Raw genomic sequence first — 21,934 nt, 5'->3', positions numbered from 1 at the left:
AAACTGTGGGGACCGTAGTTGATTGGAGCCACCGCCCACCACTAATTTAATGTTAATTTGACAGGGAGATCGTTGAAGTTAAGCAGCAGCAGCAGCAGCAGCAGCAGCGGCAGCCTCCCCATTCCTCATGAACTACGGAGTACAGCAAGCAGTGAGCAGGATATAGAGAGCACCTTCAATATCTGCTTGACTGCTGCAGCGCCTTTTTCAGACATTTCGCCAGAGATATATGTTCACGCTATGACACCCGCAGTATCGGTATGGCTGTCCGATTCAACATCAACATCAACATCCCTCCGGTCACCCGATTCATCCTTATCCTCGTCCTCGTCCTCTCCTTCCTCCACACACTTGGACGGTACAGAAAGCTCCCAGGCATCGAAAATCCAGGCAGTGGGCCCACGCCCTTAGTCCCTTACCTTGCACTCGTTCCTGTCTTCGTCGTATACTACCCGTGGACTTTGCTCACGACAACTTTTGTGGAACGAAGCATCTTCTCCCTGCTCATCAATGGCGCAACAATCTTGTTTGGGGGAAGGTACCTTGAGCGAGCATGGGGCTCCAAGGAGTTCTTGAAGGTCGTTCTGGTCGCAGCGATCGTTCCAAATATAATCGCCGTGCTGACCTCCATTATTTGGGAGTTTATCTCAGGCAATCCAAAAAGACCGTGGACTCCAGTGTCTGGTGGAGTAACCTTGCAAGCAGCATTCCTTGTCGCCTTTAAGCAACTAGTGCCGGAGCATACTGTGGCCATCTTCAAAGGCCTTGTCAAGATGCGAGTCAAGCATTTTCCAGCTGTTTTTCTGCTGATCAACACGCTCAGTGGTCTGCTACTTGGAACAGATACTGCAGCTATATTAGCCTGGGTGGGCTTGATCACAGCATGGACTTATCTGCGCTTCTACAAGAGACAGCCTGATCTTTCTGGCACTACAACTGGCGGTCAGAGCTCAAAAGGCGATGCCAGCGAAACTTTTGCCTTTGCTGCTTTCTTTCCAGATAAGGTTCAACCGCCCATTGCATTTGTTTGCGACCAGATCTACATCCTACTGATCAACATGCGCATCTGTACTCCCTTCTCCAACGAAGACATCGAAAGTGGCAACCAGCAGGCAGCCGCAAGAGGAGAAGCTGGACTCCCGAGCCTGCTCAACAGCGGAGGAAGGACCGGCAGGGGCACTGGAAAGAGAGAAGAAGCAGAGAGGAGGAGGGCACTCGCCTTGCAGGCCCTCGACCAAAGGCTTAGCGCCGCCAGTGCCAACAGACCATCTACTCAACCGGTCTCGATCGCTCCGACACCGATGCAAGGCCACGAGCCGTTCGGCAAGACGGAGTATGTGCCAGACGAGCCTGTTGAGACATAACTGTGCTCTAACTTGTTCCTCGAGACGCGGTTGCAACAATCCTAGTCGAATAGTGAAGGCGTTCTTGGTTCCTTATCGAACATTCGCGATACCATTTGAGCGTTTTGTAGCAGATTGTATAGCCACTCCTATACTCAATAGACTTTGATTCTATACTACTTGAACATTTCATACCTCTTCGGCGTATCTCCTCCATATTGTTCCGTGATAGCAACAATCGTAGCTCCATCCCCAAGCTCTCGGAAAAAGAGACCGCCTTGGGCTACTTGACTTTGCGCTCTTGAGACCTTCAAGTTCTTCCGTCGTGAATGCCGAAGGTACGGAAACCTGCAACGAGTCGGCCGCCGATCTGCGCCTAGGGTGATGCCACTCTCGACCTCACCAGCGTCCAGACGAAGTGCACATGAGGTGGCTCATGAATTACCGAACCACTGACCATTTCAGGCAAATCCATTTGTTAGATCATATTTGGCAGTAGGTGGGCTAAGCCCGAGAAGAGTCACAAAGATAATGGGGTACATCTTACAGGTAAAGCTGCAAAGTATGTATTCTATCTTGTTGTTATCCAGACCTGACCCTTGGACCTGAGGAAAATTGTCCTGGTCCTGTCATACATTGGCCGAACTCATGTTCTCTTAATAGTAAATTCGTAATACAATTCAATCATTCAAGAATTGGTGAGCTTTTTGAAAAAGGATCTGACCTCTTCAGCAACGCACAACACAGCGCCTGTTCAATATCAGAGACCACCAAGGAGTCCTTGACAAAATCCGGTCTTCTATTTTGCGATGCTCTCAATGGTCGTATGCAAGCTCATACATTCCGTGAAGACCGAAACCACTGACCTTTCTCTTCCTCTGGTGTCTGCGAAGAAGGCTGAGAATTGCTTTCCATCCCTCAAGATGAATAAGGGGTCTCCTCTCGCTGGGAGGGCACTGGTCATTGATTCTTGAAGGCATGCGGCTTTTATAACCTTTGGCAGGCGCCCTCACATGCATAACAGCCGTCGAAGTCTTGGAATGGTATGAGTCCCATTCTCTTGACGCCTGCGTTGGTCTCAGAGCCGATAGTCGGGATCCAGGAGGCTGGTGGCCTGTGGATGAAGCTGTAATATTGGCTCGGGTGGGGGTAATGCATAGCCGGGGTCAACCCCTAAGTCCGGCTGAGGGTCTGCGTCATACACGGCCAGGCGACAAGTAGCTGGGCATTCATCTTCCTACTAAAGCTCCATTGCATATCTAGCATCTGGTCACCCTCACTAGATTTAGGTTTCGAGAAGTTTCAGTCGGTGGGAAGTGTATTCAAGTTCGACCTTTAGTATCCCGGTATATGCCCCTGGGTAGTCCATTCCGTAATCAACCAATGTGCTTTCAACCGTCGCCCTTGTTGCTTCATCTCTGCTACCACACCATGCCCCTACAAGACATAGCATGACAAAGCTGGCACCTAGGGGTCTGTACCTCGAGGCTTGGTCGGCGAGTTTAAGGCTGTCTCTGCAGAAATGTGTCGATTCCATCTCCAACACTGTATCGCTGGGATCGAGAGCATTGAGGATGCAGTTGAAGTACATGCAAATGGCAAGCGCCAGACCATACGTGCGTTGATAGTGAGCGTGAAGTCTCATTGACCGAGCTGCAGCTTGCGGGCAACCATCGGTTGAAGGCTGCTGAACAGCATTAAGGCGGTCGTGCAGTTCGATCAAGATTGCTTTCAATATGTGATACTGATGCCTTGCCTCGGCTATGAGCATCTGGACACTGCTTTTCGTTCTCAGTGCAATCCTTCCGCGCTGCATGAGGTCAGGGACCTGGGCCAGACAGCGCATCATTCGACCCTCACAAGTGGATCCATCTAATTTGTTTTCAACTAGGATGCTCCACTCCTTGCGACTGAAGCGAATCCTATCGTTGAAGAGAGCTTCAAACAGCTCCATTGCCAGTTAGCTTAGCGTTCGAACAGCAGGTAGAGTTGTCGTACCACTGGGCCACGCAATGCAAGGAGCAATATGCGTTCAATGTCATCCCGAGTGTCATAATATCCTCGAGCTTTCAACATTTGCGCCGCTCCCTCGCAATGCCCCGTCCACCGACCCGCGTATATGCCAATGAAGCTCTGTACCGGTATGAGGATATATTCATTGTATGATGAGGGTCACTGACCTGACATATCAATAAGACCATGACAGCACAAAGTGTCTCTGCTTTATGAGCAGTGATAGGGTCGTCCAAACAGGCTCTTAGAGTTTTGAGGGCATGAGAATACTTGACCAAGCTTTGGCAGGTAGCAAAGTTACCTTGTTGTGAGCCAAGATGCGAATGTGCAGTGACCAGAGCTGCAACAGCCGCGTCCAACGCTTGGTTGGTGCCAATACGTCGGGGAATGTCCTCGATGAAGCTTCCATAAGCCCAAGACAGGTGATATCTCAGATCGTCCGATGCATTCAACTTGGCAATCAGCGCATTGACCAACAAAGTAGTTTCATTGCTCGGTGCGCGAGAGAGTTTTTGCAATCTGTGCTCATCTTGGAAGCCCAGGGAAGAGCTTGAGTTGTTGTGTGATTGTCGATAGGATGATGGATTCCAAGATCTGCGGTCCTCTTTGAATATGTACCGCTGCGAGCCAGCCCCTACGCAGCCAATTTGGAGACGGGTACATCTCGAACATGAGGGCTTCGACTGATCGCACTAGAATCCCCTCTATCAAAAAGTCTTTTCGTGGGGGGCCTGACAAAGGTACCTTTTTCTTCTGCTTACGACACGCTTCACACCCTCGCCCGGAAGGAACCCCCGGCATCTACGTAGAAGAGTACTCTAGTGTCAGGAGCAATCATGGACCTCTTGCGCTTGAAAGGCAAGCCCGATGAAACGTATTTGTTGAGAGTACGCATATAGATAGCCGTTAAGGAGATGAAATCTCGAAGACAATGTAAATGTTATGGTTAAATTTGTCGGTCAAGGAGGAACGTCGCTCCTTCGGATGCCTGGTCGCCTGTGAAGCTTCCAGAGAAGGATCCCAGCCGATGCGTGGGAATTGTGACATTTTTCTTCTAATCGGAAAAAATAATTGGGAGACGCTGCAATTCGACCGGTTGTACATAATGTAAGTGGACACCAGATCGCGCCAAAGAACGATAACTGCTCGTATTTCTGGATCCTTCGTCCGGGGAGCCGTACTACTTAGTGTTAAGCTAACTCTTGCGGGCCATGCTAGCCTAATGCCTACTCTAGCTTACGGGATTCTTAAAGATCTCTGAATCATCTTTAACAAGTTTAGCCGAACAACAATGAAGCTGTACTTCTTCCATTGCCTGAAAAGGAAGTCCAGTCCTCTCCGAATCCGACACAAGATTTGTCAAGCCAGTTTCTGCCCTAACACCACTACCCTTGCCGTCCTTTGCTGGCTCATCTGGCCTCTCCGCCCGTGGCATTTCACGATTCCGGAACCTCTTACGCACGATGAACTCCGAGAGTCGCCCGAGATGCTCGATGTTCGACAATCTGGGATTCACCAACCCTTGAATATTCCCCTACTTGGGGTCCGAGACACACCGCTACGGTCGCTGTACCGAATGTAGGAATACCTCTTTGCTGGTCGGCTAATCCTCATGTCCTACGAAAGCGACTACTTTTTCCGCCAAGTTTCCGTACGCTCGCAGCTCTCGCGGATGCCTGGCCCCAGCGATGATTATTTTGCACGGTATGCGATCCTGGCGAGCCTGGTAGAGACCCTTGTGGATGCCTTCAATTGGAAGATGCAGCTGGGTATCCGACGTGGTGAAGAGGCAGCCCTTGATAGATCTGTGAATAGGGCAACGAATTTTTCGAAGGAGGCTCCAAGTTGGACGAGGAATATTGGGGTGATTGGGAAGCCCCCGAGCTTGATAGACCGCGACAAAGAGCCTCATGCAAATCCGGAGGAGAACTTTTCGAAGAGGAATATTGAAGCCGGCGTAGGGTATCTATACACCGTGTGAAATATCTCGCAAATCAGCCGTTGGAGCACGTGATGTGCTTTTCGCTCCTTTTTGCACAATGGTGAGGCAAATTGAGCAGTTCGTCAACAAGATTGTTCGCAAGATCCAAGGATCGAGCTTTCACAGCCATAATCTCCGGATGGGCACTTGTTTGGACATAGCGTACGTCCTATAGGAGAGCGGGCGTTTCGACCTCCTATTATAAGATAAGAATATGACCGGCTTATGACGTGATGTCTTAAGCACTTGGACAGTAATGCTAGCCAGCCACCTTGCAGGTGCTTGGGCGGTGTGTCTGGTATAATAGAGAAGATTGTAGAGGGAATAGTGAGAGCGGGCCATAGGCATACGTACCGGATAGGCTTGATCTTCAATACCCAAGGATTCATCTTGCTCAATGCGGTGGTGGGATCTTCCACTCGTCAGATCACGCTCGTCGAATATCGATGCAAGCATCGCTGAGTCTGCGGCTTGTCCGCTAAATAGCCATGTTTTGTAAATAGATCCAAGTCTTTGGAATGCTGCTATAACCTTCTTCGAAAAGGTTCATTTCGAACAACGTTTGCAGGGCGGGAGGGTCAATAACCGCCATAGAAGTTTGGATCTAGCGACAAAACGCATAAACAATCCCCAGACATCAACAATGCAGCTGGCCCGGTTCCGTACCAGTGCATGGAAGACACTCATGGAAGCAACCTTTGGCCAAGAGATGCAGCTTGCCGGAGGGTGTGCACTCTTGTCACAACAGAATAAATCCCGACAAGTCGCGATCATAAGGTGGAAAATAGGATGAAACAGGCGAATCGCACAACCAGCAGATTCAAGCCTTGCAAGGAAATGCTAAAGTCCGTGTTGCATACGACATGGGCGCCTGGTGGGCGGCTGCTGGGACGGAGGCTAGAAAGAGCCCCCACATTTTGCTGAAGAATCAAAATGCCGAGATCGATGCTGACAGTTGAAACAATTAGTGTACAGTGGGCAGTGCAGAAGTGACTCAGATGAGCGACTCGCTGGCATTCAAACCAGCTGTGAGTTCAATATTTTCCTGCAAAATAAGCTCGCTTCGAAACTGAGATCACTTATGTCTGCTGAGTACATATGCACGGGCGGCTGGGGATGTTGGCGAGGTTCTCATCAATCAATGTATTGTCAAAGGGGGAAGCAGAGACATTGATTCCATTTTTGCTTACACTTACGCATAGATTGTCCAGTACTAGTTGAGCATCGTTGCTTGAAATCAATAATGGAAAAGTGGCTGAAGCTAGCCCGGTGTAACGTACGGAAAACCCCGGAGCAGGTAGGTAGGTTTAGGTTATTCCAGTTATGATATTCACTGATTCAGTGGCTGAGAAAAAGGCCAAGCCTCGAAATTCCTCGGCTCAGAGTTGAGGTATCGCCTTACGAATTATTACTATTGGGGTGGCCCCTTCCGGAGTACCACAGAGAGTACTTCGTACGTAGTAAGATGATACTGGTGTGCTGAGTTATAGTCAGCCACTCTTCATGCGCCACACGACCCTCTCCGCTGGCGAACTGGGTAGTCGTCATCAGTCAGGACTAGATTGTAGACTGAGTTGGTAACGAATTGGTCATCCAACAGAGTCGCTTGCCATCCCGCATCATGCGACCTTGCAGTGGCCAAGTCTGCTGATACCATGGGATCAGCCGACAAGCGAGCATTAACAGTTCAAGTTTGGCAATTCTCGTTCACCAATGGTTCCAATTCTGGTGCGTTAAATACCGAGAGAAGAGACAGAAATGGGTGCATTGGGAGACCTGATGTAGGGGCGAAACTCCTCGCATGACAGTGTAGGGTATTTAGACTTTTGCGGATTGGAACGCGTGTGTTTCGCATAGGCAACTGATGATTGGGTCAGCCATAGGCCAGAGTACCCACACGAGCATTCTCATCGGCTCATGCTATTATTTTTGGGCTAGCAAGTTATGGCCGAGTGTCTTCTGGATCATGGTACATGGCCGAGTGGTCATCCATTCTATTGTGCATGTAAGCTTGCACGATCTGACATGTCCCGGGGTTCCGGAGAGTGTTGGGTTGAAATGTTTGATGAAACGAGCAAGAACTGTTTTGAGAACTCTGAAAGGCACAAAAAGGATAGGTAAATCAAAGGTAATGCAGGTCGAAGAGGATTGACTAACAGATGTAAGTCAGACTTCTGAAGCATAGCTGTGGAACGAGTGGTCAGCATCTTCTCGCGCGCGTCGCTCAAGGGGCTGGGCGGTTGGATAGCTTGAGCCCGAAGCCCAATACCCTCCTCCAGCCACCCCTGCGTAAAGCAGGCCGCTGCCCCGTGCCCAAGATCACTCATTGGCCAGCAGCGCATCCCTTGAAACATCAGTTCCCATATGCCGACTGGGGACTCCTGGCCGGAGGGCATAGTCTCCAGCCAATTCCAAGTTCCACACGCTATCAGCGCCCCCGATCCAACCATCCGCGCCTTGCCCACCCTTGCAAGTAATTACATGCCTCACCAAGCCCAGAACAACAAGCCACCAGCCGCCCATGGCCCGAAACAGCTTTAGACAATTGACTTTGACCTTCCAGGCTCCACCGCATGATGGTCTCTACATATACTGACCTTGCACCACCGTCAAGAATGAGAGGGGTCATACTTGACATTCACGAGCCACGCATCACTCACACAAATTCATTAGCCGACCACTACTCCCACCATCACCATCATCTTCTAATAAAGAGGCGCATCATCCTCCTGCCTCCCTCCAGCTCCACCGTTTTCGATCTTCACTCGTATGCGCATTCACTACTGTCCAAGGGATCGATTTCGCCTCCTTGTGTCTTACCTAGCCTCGGTGTCAGTTTACCTAATTGGTGCCGGTCTCCCGTCAGGAACGCCTCGCATCCCACTAGCGCATCATTAACCCTGAAGCCTATCGACTATCGCCGCAGGGTTCGCTTCGCAACGCAGCAGTCAGGGGGATAATATCCAGAAGCAGCTTCAAACTTTCTTGGGAATTCAGCATTCAGGAGATCGGCCTCCTGAATTTGGCCTATCGGGCAGTCTTACAAAAGTCTTTACGATCTCTCCAAAATTCGCATTCCTGCTGGTCGGGAACCTCGCCCATACATCAAAGTTATACACTGCGCCCCGGATATACAAAGACTTGCGCGTTGTAAGACATCATCTACGTCAACATCCACCCCATCCACTTATTGGTGGAATAATTGGTGTACATAAGTGGTCAACTCTTGAACTTTCCACAGCTAGCGAGTTGTGTTTGGAATTACTCTCGTAATTCATCATCTGACCAGCAACATGGACTCTTACGCACTTGGCCAGAACAAGGCTGCATTGGAGGAGTTCTGCCACAGACCTGTCGACAGACACATGGTCCGATATCTGGCAAAGCAGGCTTCTCATGTTATCCGATGTGAAGAGCCGCTGGAACCTTCCTCAAGCGATATGCCTCCTACACCACCCTCAACGCCTCCCACAACCCAGGCTGAATTTCCGCAACCTCACTTACCTTCTCTCGAAGCATTCATCACCTCGATTGTCAACAGATCCTCAGTGCAGGTACCCACTCTGATGACGTCCCTGGTCTACCTTGATCGTCTCCGGTCTCGACTTCCACCGGTTGCCAAAGGCATGCGATGTACCGTCCACCGCATCTTCCTTGCATCTTTGATCTTAGCCGCCAAGAACCTCAATGACTCGAGCCCAAAGAACAAGCATTGGGCCAGATATACCAGTGTGAAGGGCTATGACGGGTTTGGTTTTAGCCTGGCAGAGGTCAACCTGATGGAACGACAACTTCTCTATCTCCTGGACTTTGACCTTCGCGTGACCGAGCAGGACCTTTTCCACCATTTCGAGCCGTTCCTTGCTCCCATTCGTTTAGAGCTCGAGCTGCAATGTGAGGAAGAAGGACTCCTTGATCTGCCCGTAGAAGAAGAATATCACCATGCGTACGCCACCGAAATCAAATACACCCACAGCTTTGATACTCGCCTTGCCCAGAACCTCCGGAGCAGACCGGCCCGCGAAAGCTCTCTTCCTCGTCGCCGTGCAATCGGTGTCTATGACTCCCCGCACTCTCTCATCGACGACCATGTTGATGTTCGCGCTGGCCGCTACCCAACCACGAGCAACAGCACAACGTCCCTGCCGGTAACGACGTTAGGTCACAAGCGTCGTCCCTCGCCCTACCGTACACATGCCAGCTCTTATTCGCGGTCGATATCTCCTCCCTCAGAGCGCGATATTCCAGCGCTGTCTCGTACCCACACGGACGGCACCACTTATACCGCATCATCATCTCGCTCTTCATCCCTTGCTCCGCCATCCTCTCGCGGTACACCAGCTAGCCTCGTTTCCGGCATCGACGACCAGGTTGCTCCTGCTTCCGGCATCGTAGTCGTTGACGGCTCCTTCAGCCCCGGCATGACGCATGCAACAACTTATGGGCGTGCATTAGCAGCTGCCCAAGCCGCTGCGAGCGGCGTTGTAAGGCCAGGTATGAAAGGGCACCAAAACAGCTTTCAGAGTGAAAGTCAGCAGCCCACGAAGAAAGCCAAAATGAGTGCTGGCCCTGGGAGTGGGATGGGAGGGGTGATGGCCAGGTTCTTCAACACCGCTACGGGAGGCTATGTGGCGCAGCGGGTTTGCAGAGGACAGCAGCAGCAGGTACCTGTGATGGTATGATTGAGGGATGGGATAACGACGACGGCGCATTCCTCTGTTGAGCATTGGATATGTGCGGATGAAGGAACGAGAAACGAAATGCAAAGATGATGACTTTGCATAGAATTGGAAGAGCTGCAGTTGTTGCATTGCATTGCGATGGAGTTTCTTGTATGGCAATATCAGCGTTTGAACTATCAGCGAGCATTGGGTGGCAGTCGAAAAACCAGGGCCTTTGGATATGGCATCAACTAGTCTTTGCACAAACTGTACAAAGTTGCAAGAGACACGATGATCTATCTGGCTATAGATTAGCTAGAGATCTCTAAATCAGATTTCAGATTTCATCATTCTGAACACTCTCTGCCTGGTCTTCACAAGCTACGTATGGTCCTCGTAGTCGGAACGATTCGTCTTGCTAGCGGTAAAAGATAATAATTGATGACAGAAACAATCTGACAGATCCTGGAGGATGTGGCGCTCTAATTAAGGGTCGCACCAACATTTGTCTGGCAGAATTATGTTAGTGCCAAGCGTGCCGACTCATTCGTGAGCTTGGCATCGCCACATGTGAAAATTCCTGGCCGAGGCACAACTTTGTTTTCTACCACTTGAGCGCCACCCCTATCTACTTTAACGCTGCAGACCTTTAACAAGTGGATCTCTTGAAGAGTCCCCATGGCTTTGGGATGTATTGCGTTTTCAGCAGCATCAACTTGAATTTACGTCCTAATTCTCAAGCACGGACTACATATCAAGCTCAGTGGAGGGGCACTTGGCCCACTCAAACAGCGCATCTAAGCTTCAAAACGACTCCATGACTTCTCCAGATCAAAACCGCCACTTTCGAACTGTTGGTCCAAGATCCCACTCTCGAACAAGTGGCCGAGGAAAGTCTGGCTATGAATTGTTGTGGCTTTATCTTCATCAGGTTTAGACGCGGTTCTTGTCATTCTGTCGTCGCTCAATGCTGGTTTGTACTGCAGTGGAGTTAGTAGAGCAGAGAAACAAACCAGCTTTACCTGCCGGAGTTGTTCGGAAAGAGGGTTGCTGCTGATTACGCTTCTTAGTTGGCGCAGAGCAGCACGACTTAAACCAGAAGAGGAGGGCGGCCGCCATGTCGGTCCTCCCGGCGGCAAATGGCTGTGAAGCTCGCACAGCTCTTTTGAACGGCCTGCCTATTGCTGGGCAAGTCTCGGCTTTCGTCTGCAGCGGCCGCTGTTGTTGGGTCTGTGACAACTTTGATACTCTTCTAGCTTTTTTCGAGATTCCTTGTGTCCTGGTCTTAGGCTGCTTGACAGTGTCTCTCTTCTGAATCCGGCTTTGCAGAGTCCTTGAGTTTCCAACCCTTGTTGTTTTTGCTCGCTTCTTTGGATGGTCCCGTACTTGCTGTTCCTTTTCAGCCTTTCGTTTGATTAGGGGTGATTCCTTCTGGGGCTGTGCTGCAATCCGTTTTGACCTTCGAGGCCCGTGCGTCTGTTCTGTGTGAGAAGAGCTTCGCCATGTTTTATCAAGCATAAGCCTAGGTTGACTTTCTTCCTTCCTCGAGGAGCCAGTCATAGGTGACTGGGGTAGAGTCTCAGCCTGACGAGGAGGTATGCTCGAGAAATATGCTGTTGCAGAAGAGCAACATCAACGCGTGAGAAAGAGTGGTCACGTTCGATGACCCTACAGGAGAGCAGCTGTTGGATTCTAGTTTCTCGCCCCATCTTTGAGAACAGTAGCAATCATGCGTCCTGCTATTGGGGAACTTCTGGATGCAATTAGGCTCGCATCATACAAGTTGTGAAGATGCGCCAGATGAGATGAAGGTGGCCGAGGAGCATGCTGCAGAGAGATGCAGATGGCTTGAAAAAGATCACACGTCAGTGGGGTCTGCAAGGGATTCATTTACTGCATTCCGTGGACGGCACCATTTGAATGACACCCTGTCACCCAGGATCATAAGCCCAATTGAGGTGTCAATCTAACCGCACACCCGGGCTAAGCATCCTCTTTCATGCAGCGCCCCGATCCATTTTCCCACGTAAGCGCTTTGACGGCGGCCAGTCACCGTGACTAAAAATACGAGCATTACAGCTTCAAGGCCGACTGCTAGCAATCTAGTGAACAGTGCATGGGATAAGACATCAACCATTAGCAAGATGCCCCCTGTCCTCGCAAAGGGGCTTAGCCACCTGTCCACTGTCCAGACTTCCCGACACCCCGCCCCGCTTTTGCGGGTCTCGCGGTCAATGCAGGCTAAGGTTCGGACCGAAGGACCGTGGTGTCAAATTAGATGATGCCAAGGCCGAAACATCTTCTTGGCGCGTTCCATAATAGTACTATTAGTATGAAAGGCAACCTTCCTTGACTGTATCCTGCTGTCTGACTAACCAAGACATACAGAGGGGCTCAGACTCCTGTTCTGAGGGGTCACATACTCAGCGAAAATGAGAAGGATCCGGTCAACTTCTGAGGGAAAGTATGATAATTTCAGCACAAAAACCTTCCTTCTGATGCAATCATCTCTACTTCCCTCCGGACCCCAAAGCCTCAAACAGCGCCCTCTGACAATTACTAATCTCGGGTAATATTGTCTGCAGGAGCTTCTTGCGACTAAGATATATGAAGCAGATGATTCGATACAGCAGGAAGAAGCCCTGTTCTCTCAGACATATTCCTTTCCCCCTTCCTGAGGCTGTGTTCTCACAGCCATCTGCTTATGTAGAACTATAGCTTGTGGGCAAGACTAAAAATGATAGAGATCGACCACGTTGAGTAATTGAGGCATTTCTGCCAAACTCCTTGTCTTTGGGTACAGGGTCATCCTCGTCATCCTCATCATCCTCATCATCCTTCAGTCAAATCGAATTTCTTCATTTCCCATATCTACAATCTCCACAATCCGATCTAACCTACCCTAGCCTACCTAGCTGGCTGTTCCCTCCGGCGTGACATCGCCATCTCACTCCGTCAATCGGCTCCTTAGGTTTCACCGGACTCAACTCGCGACATCCAGTCAGACCGCATATGCAGATATCGAGGCTGGCTCCATGGAGGAGACGACGAGCTGCTGAGGCCCTGGAACGGGGCGATGATGAAATCAAGCCGAGTCAGAGATGGAGGTCTGGCGTGTGAGCAGCCCATCCGCCCGTGGTGGAGGTGGCATAGCCATGTATGTACCTTGTTGCTGCTGAAGCTGTGACGGCATGGGCTATAGGATACTGATCTGGACGGGAAATCGACGCCGTTGCCTCCAGTCATTTTCAACTTTTCTGGAGTTCGAGACTTATTCTGATTGAGAATGCGACTGGTTGTACTACTATTAGCGTGAGCTGGATTCCTACATACCCGATGTCGACGGGAATTTCCCCAAGTTCAACTTCCTCTCTTACTATTTTGCTAACCATTGTGGCTTGCATATGTGATCTAAATTACCCGGCTGACCCACACTCCGCAACCCCGTAATGGTCTCCTTCATACCAACTCCCGTCAGATACGGATCAGGTGAGAAACCTTCGCAGTTTCGACCTCCAGGTGCTACCCTGCCGAGTGGCCCGGAAACAGGTCCAAGAATAACATGAGCATCCTTGGCCCTGAACTGGGAGCCCTTCTGGACACCGCGCTGATACATCATGGACTTATCCCGTGAGGCAGCTGCAGACAGTCCGGCGGGAAAAGCACTGGCAAAATCCTGGGGACATGTCAGCCATCCTACCATCAGTTCTGGCAGCCTTTGAATGGCACACTTACTGCTTGGCGAATAGCTAAGGGACCATCTTGAGACATTATCTATCGAAGTTGAGGCGAGGAATAGGTGCAATATTGCCAATGCACGGTCTACCAAGCATTATTGAGCATCAAGGTACAGCCAACTGGTGATGGACTCCCTTACCCTCCGGTGCCAATCACTATACCGAATTTTTCATCAGTCGTGAGTTGGTCGGCAAACGCCTGAGCTTGTGCCAGGGCGGTCTCCCAGTCTCCAAGACCGGTAGTATTGGCTACGTATTGTCATAATTACCCGGGGAGTAATCGAGAAGTAATCATATGAGAAGGATAGACCTGGGGCGAAGTGTAATCTGGAGCTTGCGCCGCAGTGGATGAGACCAAGGCCAGAAGCAAGCTTCCAGCAGCTAGTACCGAATGGCAAGCCATACCGAGCCTTGACAGGATTTCCAGACTCGAGGGAAATGAGAAAGGGCCACGAAAGACCGGAAGAAAAGAGATAACAAGGAAACAGCAAGGAAGCATTTATATCCTTGCCATTTGAACTGGACATCCGTCGGCATCACTTTGGAGAAGTGTTGTCCCCATCGCTAACATCATGCGAACTTCTAGCTGGAGCTCCGAATGCAGCAGCATGAAGCTCAAAGCCGAGATGCAGCATTCCCCAATGAGACGATAGGATGCCGATGCCGAAGTCGCCACCTTTACCTTAATTTATACCGGCAAGTCAGGTCTCAGCGTCCTCGTCGTCGACCTGACTCGAGACTGAAGTAGTAGTGAGCTGACAGATCTCGAAGCATGCTTTGGATGAAAGGTTGAGGTCGCGTTTGCTGGATCGGCAATTGTCGAGGCAATGATGGAGAGGGACTTGGAGGGCTGGGGTCAAAAGGTTTTGGCCGTTTCCATTCATTTGACGGGAGATCAAAGTTGTCGCCGCAGAAGGAAGTCTCGTCGTCCTACCGTCAAGGAACAGATATGTGACACCACCCTTAGAAAAGATTGTTACGGCACAGTCGCCATTGCCTAGCCAGTAGCCAGTAGCCAGTAGCCAGTAGCCAGCAGCCTTTGTACTACGTTACTTAGTAGATAGTTCTTCTCGGTAGCTATCCTTTAGAAAATCTACACACACTCCTGCCACTGATCTTGAACAGCCCTCTATTGTGCTTCCGCCACAAAGATGGTGTATTGAGAAGCTCAGAGAAAGTGGTTGAACCCTATTGCTTCTGAAATAAGATCGAAGAATCTGCGACCAACCATGAATAGATGATATTGAGCTGAAAGGAGGCGGCACCGGAGACGTCAGAGTTTCGGAGCCTTGTAGCCGACTCTTAGCCGGACAAGCAGATAATTTATTTGCAGTGAAACCTTGGGTAAGCCTCAGCTAAACCGCAACGAACTCCGATGAGAACCCCTGCGCCCCCTGTTGCGGGATTTAATGTATGCGGCACCGTTTTCCTTAACACAGAAAAGGAGTAAAAAGATTGAATCACCAAAGCGCAAATAGGAATTGAGCCATTTCATTCTAACCTTCTCATCGACACCAGTCTCAAAGGACTAGTGTACCCTGCATATGTAAGGGGCACTCCCCTATAGTTCGACGCACTCGTAAATGTTACTCCGCTGTTGTCATGGGGTGATCTCAGGAGATTTCCAAAAGCGGTATCAGTCGCCAGCCGTGCTCAATTCATTATATGTAAGCAGAAATTCCTGGAGCCTAAGCATATCGTTTTCATACCCATCCTCTGGGAGATTGCCGGCAAGCTCCTCTCGGAAACACTCAAGATGTTTCGAGGTACCGAACGTCTGAACGGGAGACGGATCCTTATTTCCGGTCCCACCGTGTTAACCTGCCGCCCAAATAGAGAGGCTCAGGCGCATTCTTGAAGTCAGCAATTCCAGAATTCTCAGCTGCAAGTAGCGGCAAGGCTCGAGCTCAGGGCAATTTAGCCTACCAGGTACAGACAACGGATAAACTGTTCGACACACGTATGGGTGACGGGATAAGGTGAGAGTCTTGATGCGGGCCTTCAAACGTTATGCGCATCAGGAAGAAACCAGTTGTGTTAGACTTCTAACACCGCAATAGAGATTTCTCCACTAACTACTACGATTTGACTAGGCCTGGCCTCTTCCAGAATTCCAAAAGCGATATCAGCAATTTCCTTGTGAAGGATACTGCGTGACAATGGCGAATGATGTTGATGCTTATGGAATACAACTTTGCCTCAGTGGAGGACTACTGATGAGGGCAAGTTATGACTATGCAGCCCGTGTTCAGCATTTTTCTCAGCTCTCTTACGCACATATGATATCCAGGGAATCGATCAGAAACAGGGTCGACCTCTGTGATATGTTCAAGCCACAACAGTAGGTCGAGCTCCCATGGTCGCGTTGGAGAACCCTGCCTTTCGAAACGCAAACTCGTGGCACACCGAAACAATGTGTGTGCAAAGTGCCAGGGTGCGTTCCTAGACCCGGCGAATCTTACTTTGCCAGTAACCATGGGAATAGCGATCGAGAAGACTTGAAAGGGGCGTCCTCATTAGCCGGTTTCGATGAACCTCGTTTTGGGAAGAAGCAATGTCGTCCTGATCACCGTCCCTATGCTTCTGGAATGGCACATCATATTGGCCATCGATTCAGAGCTCACAAAGGACCACTAGCGCTACACGTCTCACTACCAAAATCTATGACCCGCACAATCGACCGTGACCCATGTTGGCACTATCAGCATCCTGATGACTTTATTGGCGTTGTTCATTGGGATCTCCATTTGCTTCTACCCATCGAGCGATGAGGCCGACGACGACGAGTCGAGACCAGCACTCCTGTGTGTGATGCTGATTGAGCACGCAGAAATTGCCGATAGTATTGCCTTCTGCATGCAGCTTTTGCCAAGGCCTACATCGCTACCGACTCGTGGAGAAGCACAGCATTGAAGTGGGGGCTTGTTAATCCTGTATGAGGGAAATGTCTTGCAGCTCTCCGTATATGGAACTGCCGATGATCACGCGTCCTTTCGCCAACCTCCCTTTCATTGTTTTTGTCGTCTCCTCGCCGTCTACTGGCTAGGAGGCGACGAGGAAGACACGCAAGTCTCTTGAGCACATTACGTAAGCTGACTAAAAGAACATGCAGGATACTTTTTATAATCATGGATGAAGACGGGGTTGAGGCGTCTGCCAACCAAAACAAAACTCATTGCAAGTCTGAGTTTACATATAATTTGTTGCCGCTATTGGCGGATGAAACCAGCATCATGCGATCTGAGCGAAGTTGCGCCTGCGAGTGATAAACAGACTTTTCAATGACGGGTACATATGATGGAAGCCGAGGTTCGATTGACCCCCTTATGCTCAATCGCCCAACGTGCCTTCGTCCCGTATGATATTACATTCCCAACGCGCAATCGAAAGCCCAGGTGAGCGCCACCGGAGAAATCGAGTCCCTTCAATCTTCCGGCACTTTGAAAGAAACCTTGATCCCATCCAAATCCGCCTTCGCCGCCTCATAATTCACCTCCTTCCACCTCTCCCATGCTGCCCGCTGCCTCTCCTCACTCAATCCTGCATACAACGTCATTTCCACCTCCCTCAGCTGCTTCAACCTCGTCAGCGGGCTAACGCAATGCTTCAAACAGTCCTCCACCCATGCGGCACTCACTGTCCCACCTGGCGACGCCAAGTAGCAAACCGGCTTGACGACTACGACTAGGCTCCTCAAGCTGGTCAGGTTCGAGGGGAGATCATTGCACAAAGCGGACAACTCATTGTCAAGCCACTGAGGCCCGCTCATGCCGCAGTATCTGATGGATTTGCTGGAGGGCTGGATATAAATAGTCAGCTTGAGGTGGCGGATCAAGTTCCAGTCCTGCCGCGGGATTATGGGGGGTCGGAGCCAGGGAAGCCAGCCGCAGAGGGGGATGGTGAAGGTGTTGGTAGTGAAGAAGAGGGGCCGGGCTTCGGTGTAGAGTTGACGGCAGACTCTGAGGAGGGAGGTATGACGGGCATTGGTTTCTTGTTCGTGTTCTCTGGAGTGCTGGGGTTCATTGGAGAGGATTCTGAGCGTTTCGAGTGTCGAGGAGAACGCTTGGTTGGGGGGTTGGTTTCGCTTTCGTGATAGGAGGAGAATGGGATGGGGGGAGTGCAGGACGTGGCTGAATATCTCTAAGCGTATCTCAGGTGGGAGGTTGAGGAAAGGTGGTGTGCAAAGAGATGTCATTGCCCGAATGCCGATGGTGATCCAGATGTCGGTATTTGATTTGGTAGCACAGAATCCTTTGGACGCAGAGGATTCCCTATATTGATGGAAGGTCGACAGAAAGACTATGCATGATGAAACATTTGCCTTCCGTTTTAGGCAAGTCTTATTCATGTTTGCTTAATGGGTGTAACCCGGTTGGTTAATTTCCGTATGGGCTGCGCCGCCAGTGTTGAATATGCCGGTTGAGAGGCTTGCAGCAGTCTATAGAATTAGTTCTAAATGTAAATGTCCTTGCGCCGCTAGTATAGGTTTAGCTGGGATAGTCAGGTAGCACAAACTGCCTGTACCTCGGTATATGGCTTTAAATTCTGCGGAATTTTCGTACTCGTGTTAAACAGCATCCGACTTGGGCATCTGGTGGGCAAGTAATGTTCTTGCTAGCTTCTTCGCGGATTATCCCAATCCTTTGAGCTCCCAGTCTCTCCATTGTTGAAGGGTCTTGGAGACAAGAACAGCCGATGTGTTCAGAAGCTTTGGATCTCACTATTTGCATCCTGGCAGAGGTATGTGGCCTAACATTGGTTGTAAGTCTCGCTGTCCTTCCTCTCTGGCTGACGTCTACAAAGCATCAGTCCACATTGCCCACAAGATCTTTGCTACCAAGTGGTGGCGAAGCAGGCAGTATGCCTCGGACATAGTGGCGTCAAGACCCATGTCAAAAGGTGAGTAGCATAGCCATAACGAATGAGTCATCCGAACCCTGCTAAATGAAGCCGTACTTTGGTGGTTTAGTAGCTTCAAATTGAAGTTGACACATTGTAACAAGGGAGGCGAAAGCGAATAGCATTTTGAGATACGTGCTGTTCAGGCACGGCCGGTACGCGCTTGCAGAGAATGACGATGGCCATATTGTGGTTTTTCCTCTGGCGCAAATCTGATCAGAGATTTGCCTGGTCTGCGCGCCGCAATGCCACTCGCTTTCTGAGCACATCTGGCGATGCAAGATGTTTCGAGGGATAGACACACTCTGCGTGGTTTACTCAGCAATGACCGGGGATGTCGGGTCTGTTTCAACATTTCAATATTTCAACAGAGGGGGGGAGGGAGGGGGATGTGTGCAGGGAAGCAGAAGTAATGGCTGCTTTACATTAAGATTGGCAGGAATCTTGGAACTTGCTTTTGCAACTCACTACTAGTAGTAGTAGTACTAGTAGTAGCCTGGCAAGGCTGGTAGTGCCAAGGCTGGTAGTGCCAAGGCTGTAAGGCTTCTTGGCGGGCTAGTGTCTGCAGGAACAACTTTTCAATCAGTCACTCGACGTGAAACAGAAATGGTTTTTCATCTCAATGCATCGTCCAGCTGTCAGGGATGCTACTTGATTGGACGAGAAGGGCACGCCATCAGAGGATCAGTCGCTTACTCTTTCCCTTTCCCTTTCCCTTTCCCTTTCCCTCAAGCAGACCTGTCGAAATTAGAAACACACTGCCATGATTTTCCTGGAACGCTCAGAACTCTTCAGTCACCAAACCATGGTCAACCTTATGCTTTTCGAAGTTAAGGAGGATCCTGTTCGCATGGATCAGGCAGCGATTGACCTTCTATTGGGCAATGGCACGAACCGCGGCATCGTCAGCCAATGGGCTGGTAACAGGTTTTCTCTTTTGCTACTCTACCCCAGCCCTGATCACGGCTGTTACTGCTCATTCGGGCCTGCCGCATAGTTTGGTCTCCTTACATTCTGCCTCGCTATTTGCTTTGCTCTGTGGAATATCGCCTCTCAAACCTTCATGCTGTCTAGCAATGCCTAAATCTTCTCCAGGAATGCTTTCTGCGGGGTCAGGGCAATGGCCCAAGCCATCAGGCCATCTCCTTGTGAGCTGCAGCAATGCTCGATTGTGGCACCGGCGACGCCATATCCTTCTAGAAGAATACTAGAAGGGACCACGACCCACGGTGTCTTACATGGCAGCTTCAGTGCCAATCGCATTATCCAGTGACGACGCTTCGATCATGCAGCGTTCAGATCATGGTCCTTCCTCATGCAGAATGCTCTGGAAGGAGGCTGATGACTTGACCTGCGGCTCGTGCCTCAATCCCGAGGCAGTGCAAAATCCCTTGATTAATATTTTTCATGAACCCAGCTCTGCTCATAAGCTCCTGATAGCTCGTAAGCTCATGATACGTGTTATCGGCGCAAGCCCCACACGGCATGAATCCCTCTCTCGCATCTAGCTATACTGGCTTCTATACCACTAACACGGCAGCCGCTTCAATATCGATTGAAGTACAGATAATTGCAACAGCAACTGTGACGTCCACGCCCACGTCCACGTCGACACCTCCAGCATGTACTCAACCAGCCAACAACACTCTTACCTGTTATCCGAGTTTCTATGCCATCCCAACGTGTGCAGTAAGTACAATCAGCCAAACAACAACACGGTCCCAGACTGATGGCAATCATATTCAGAGGGAATGCATTGCTATTGCGATTGAATGGCAACCGTGTTCATCGAGGGACCTCAGCTGTATTTGTGCTCACTCTCGTGACATCCAACTGCGAGCAATACCGTGTGGAGAGAACCAATGTTCGCAGGCAGAGCGTCAAAGTTGGTGCTCAACCATTCCGAAGCCGTTGAAAATTGCCAGACTGACCACTTCTACAGCAACCATTGACTATTACTTCAATTTCTGTGTGGACCACGGCTTCACTTTGCAAATTGAGTTCTCTTCGTCAATTTCACCATCTTCATCCTCCTCGCTGTCGCTTACAAATTCAACCACCACGAGTCGTCTCGCCACATCCAGCACATCCAGCGCATCCAGCGCATCCAGCGCATCTGCTACCGCGAGCCCAGTTCCGTCTTCATCCCCAGCTAATGCTGGAGCGATGGGGCTGTCTCAGGGCGCCATCATCGGCATAGCATTCGGAGGATTCGGTGCAATGACCATCATCCTCCTTATAGCCATCTTCTTCATCCTATTCCGTCAACGCGAAGGCAGACGAAGAAGGCAGCCCCCACCAACACAACCTGAAAAAAGAATGACCTTGAGTCACCCTTCGAAACGAGCAGCACCGCTCCAACCCTTGTCACCTACATACACACACTTCGCCGGTTCACCAGCCGCGTCAGTGCACATGCGCGCTACATCACTCTCCTCCCCGTCGGCACTAATAACACCGCTTCCCTCACCCGTGCTCCCGACCCTTCCACCACGCTCCCCGCTTCGAGATGCCCAACTATCCTTCCCCACCCCACCAGCAGCCACCACAACAGCACAACCGCCAGCATCGCCATTCCGCCATTCATCCGTTCAATCCAGAATCATCCACGACAGGCAGTATCGTTTCATCCACGAGATCGACGGCCGAAGTCTCCGCAATCAGGATGGCATGTGGAGCGATGACCCGATCGACGAGGGGGATAGTTTGTGGCGCGGTTATGAAGACCACTACGTGCACCACGAGCATGACAACGAAGACGGAGACGGTGCAGGAAGCTTTCCCCGGAGGAACAGCATTTCCTCGTCCGCCGTCCTGGAGGGAAGGACGGTCGTCTGATCTTTTTTCACCTGGATCCGGACGGAAACATCTCGCGGATAGAACCGCGGGGGGGAAGGGGATTTGATGCTTTCGATATGGACATAGATTCTTTCACTTTTCTTCTTTGCATCTACGTAGACCTTTGTTTGAGGTTTCTTGTTTTTTTTTTGTTTTTTTCAAAACCCCCCAATAGATAAGATTGGAGATGGATAGGGGGTGCTCAAAGGGAGCGCTTTTCATTCTGGTCGTCAGAGATTTATTTGGGGAGGGGAACGCACGTTTTAGAGTGCGCCGCACGCACGACTTGATTTTTGGCTCTATCTAGAGGGGGAGCACATGTTCACTGGTACTACTAGAGTAATATAGACGGATGCCATGCACCAGGGTACGGCAGCGATAATCAAGAACCCAACGATCGTCTACTTCACTTCACTCCCCCTCCCCTCTAACGTACATTCCTCCGTCCCTCCGTCCCTCCGT

At 50.4% G+C, this 21,934-nt stretch overlaps 5 protein-coding genes across 5 annotated transcripts; 3 read left to right on the top strand and 2 right to left on the bottom strand.

Moving 5' to 3' along the window:
* Window positions 1–260: 260 nt before the first annotated feature.
* EPUS_03381 (uncharacterized protein) lies at window positions 261–1,364 on the top strand (the record flags this gene model as incomplete). The annotated part of the gene is made up of 1 exon (XM_007801939.1): window positions 261–1,364. One exon carries the CDS (start codon window positions 261–263, stop codon window positions 1,362–1,364), a length of 1,104 nt encoding a protein of 367 aa, XP_007800130.1.
* A 1,264-nt stretch (window positions 1,365–2,628) lies between these two features.
* On the bottom strand, window positions 2,629–3,297 carry EPUS_03380 (uncharacterized protein; the record flags this gene model as incomplete). The annotated part of the gene is made up of 1 exon (XM_007801938.1): window positions 2,629–3,297. One exon carries the CDS (start codon window positions 3,295–3,297, stop codon window positions 2,629–2,631), a length of 669 nt encoding a protein of 222 aa, XP_007800129.1.
* A 1,671-nt stretch (window positions 3,298–4,968) lies between these two features.
* On the top strand, window positions 4,969–5,337 carry EPUS_03379 (uncharacterized protein; the record flags this gene model as incomplete). The annotated part of the gene is made up of 1 exon (XM_007801937.1): window positions 4,969–5,337. One exon carries the CDS (start codon window positions 4,969–4,971, stop codon window positions 5,335–5,337), a length of 369 nt encoding a protein of 122 aa, XP_007800128.1.
* A 3,293-nt stretch (window positions 5,338–8,630) lies between these two features.
* Window positions 8,631–10,019, top strand: EPUS_03378 (uncharacterized protein; the record flags this gene model as incomplete). Its single annotated transcript, XM_007801936.1, has 1 exon — window positions 8,631–10,019. The coding sequence occupies one exon, from the start codon at window positions 8,631–8,633 to the stop codon at window positions 10,017–10,019; it is 1,389 nt and encodes a 462-aa protein (XP_007800127.1).
* Window positions 10,020–17,159: 7,140 nt separating this feature from the next.
* On the bottom strand, window positions 17,160–18,083 carry EPUS_03377 (uncharacterized protein; the record flags this gene model as incomplete). The annotated part of the gene is made up of 1 exon (XM_007801935.1): window positions 17,160–18,083. One exon carries the CDS (start codon window positions 18,081–18,083, stop codon window positions 17,160–17,162), a length of 924 nt encoding a protein of 307 aa, XP_007800126.1.
* Window positions 18,084–21,934: the final 3,851 nt, after the last annotated feature.

The sequence above is a fragment of the Endocarpon pusillum genome (assembly GCF_000464535.1).
Source record: "Endocarpon pusillum Z07020 unplaced genomic scaffold scaffold1403, whole genome shotgun sequence".
NCBI lineage: Eukaryota > Fungi > Ascomycota > Eurotiomycetes > Verrucariales > Verrucariaceae > Endocarpon > Endocarpon pusillum.
The sequence above is the reverse complement of the archived record's forward strand: the minus strand, read 5'-3'. Positions and strand labels throughout refer to the sequence as shown.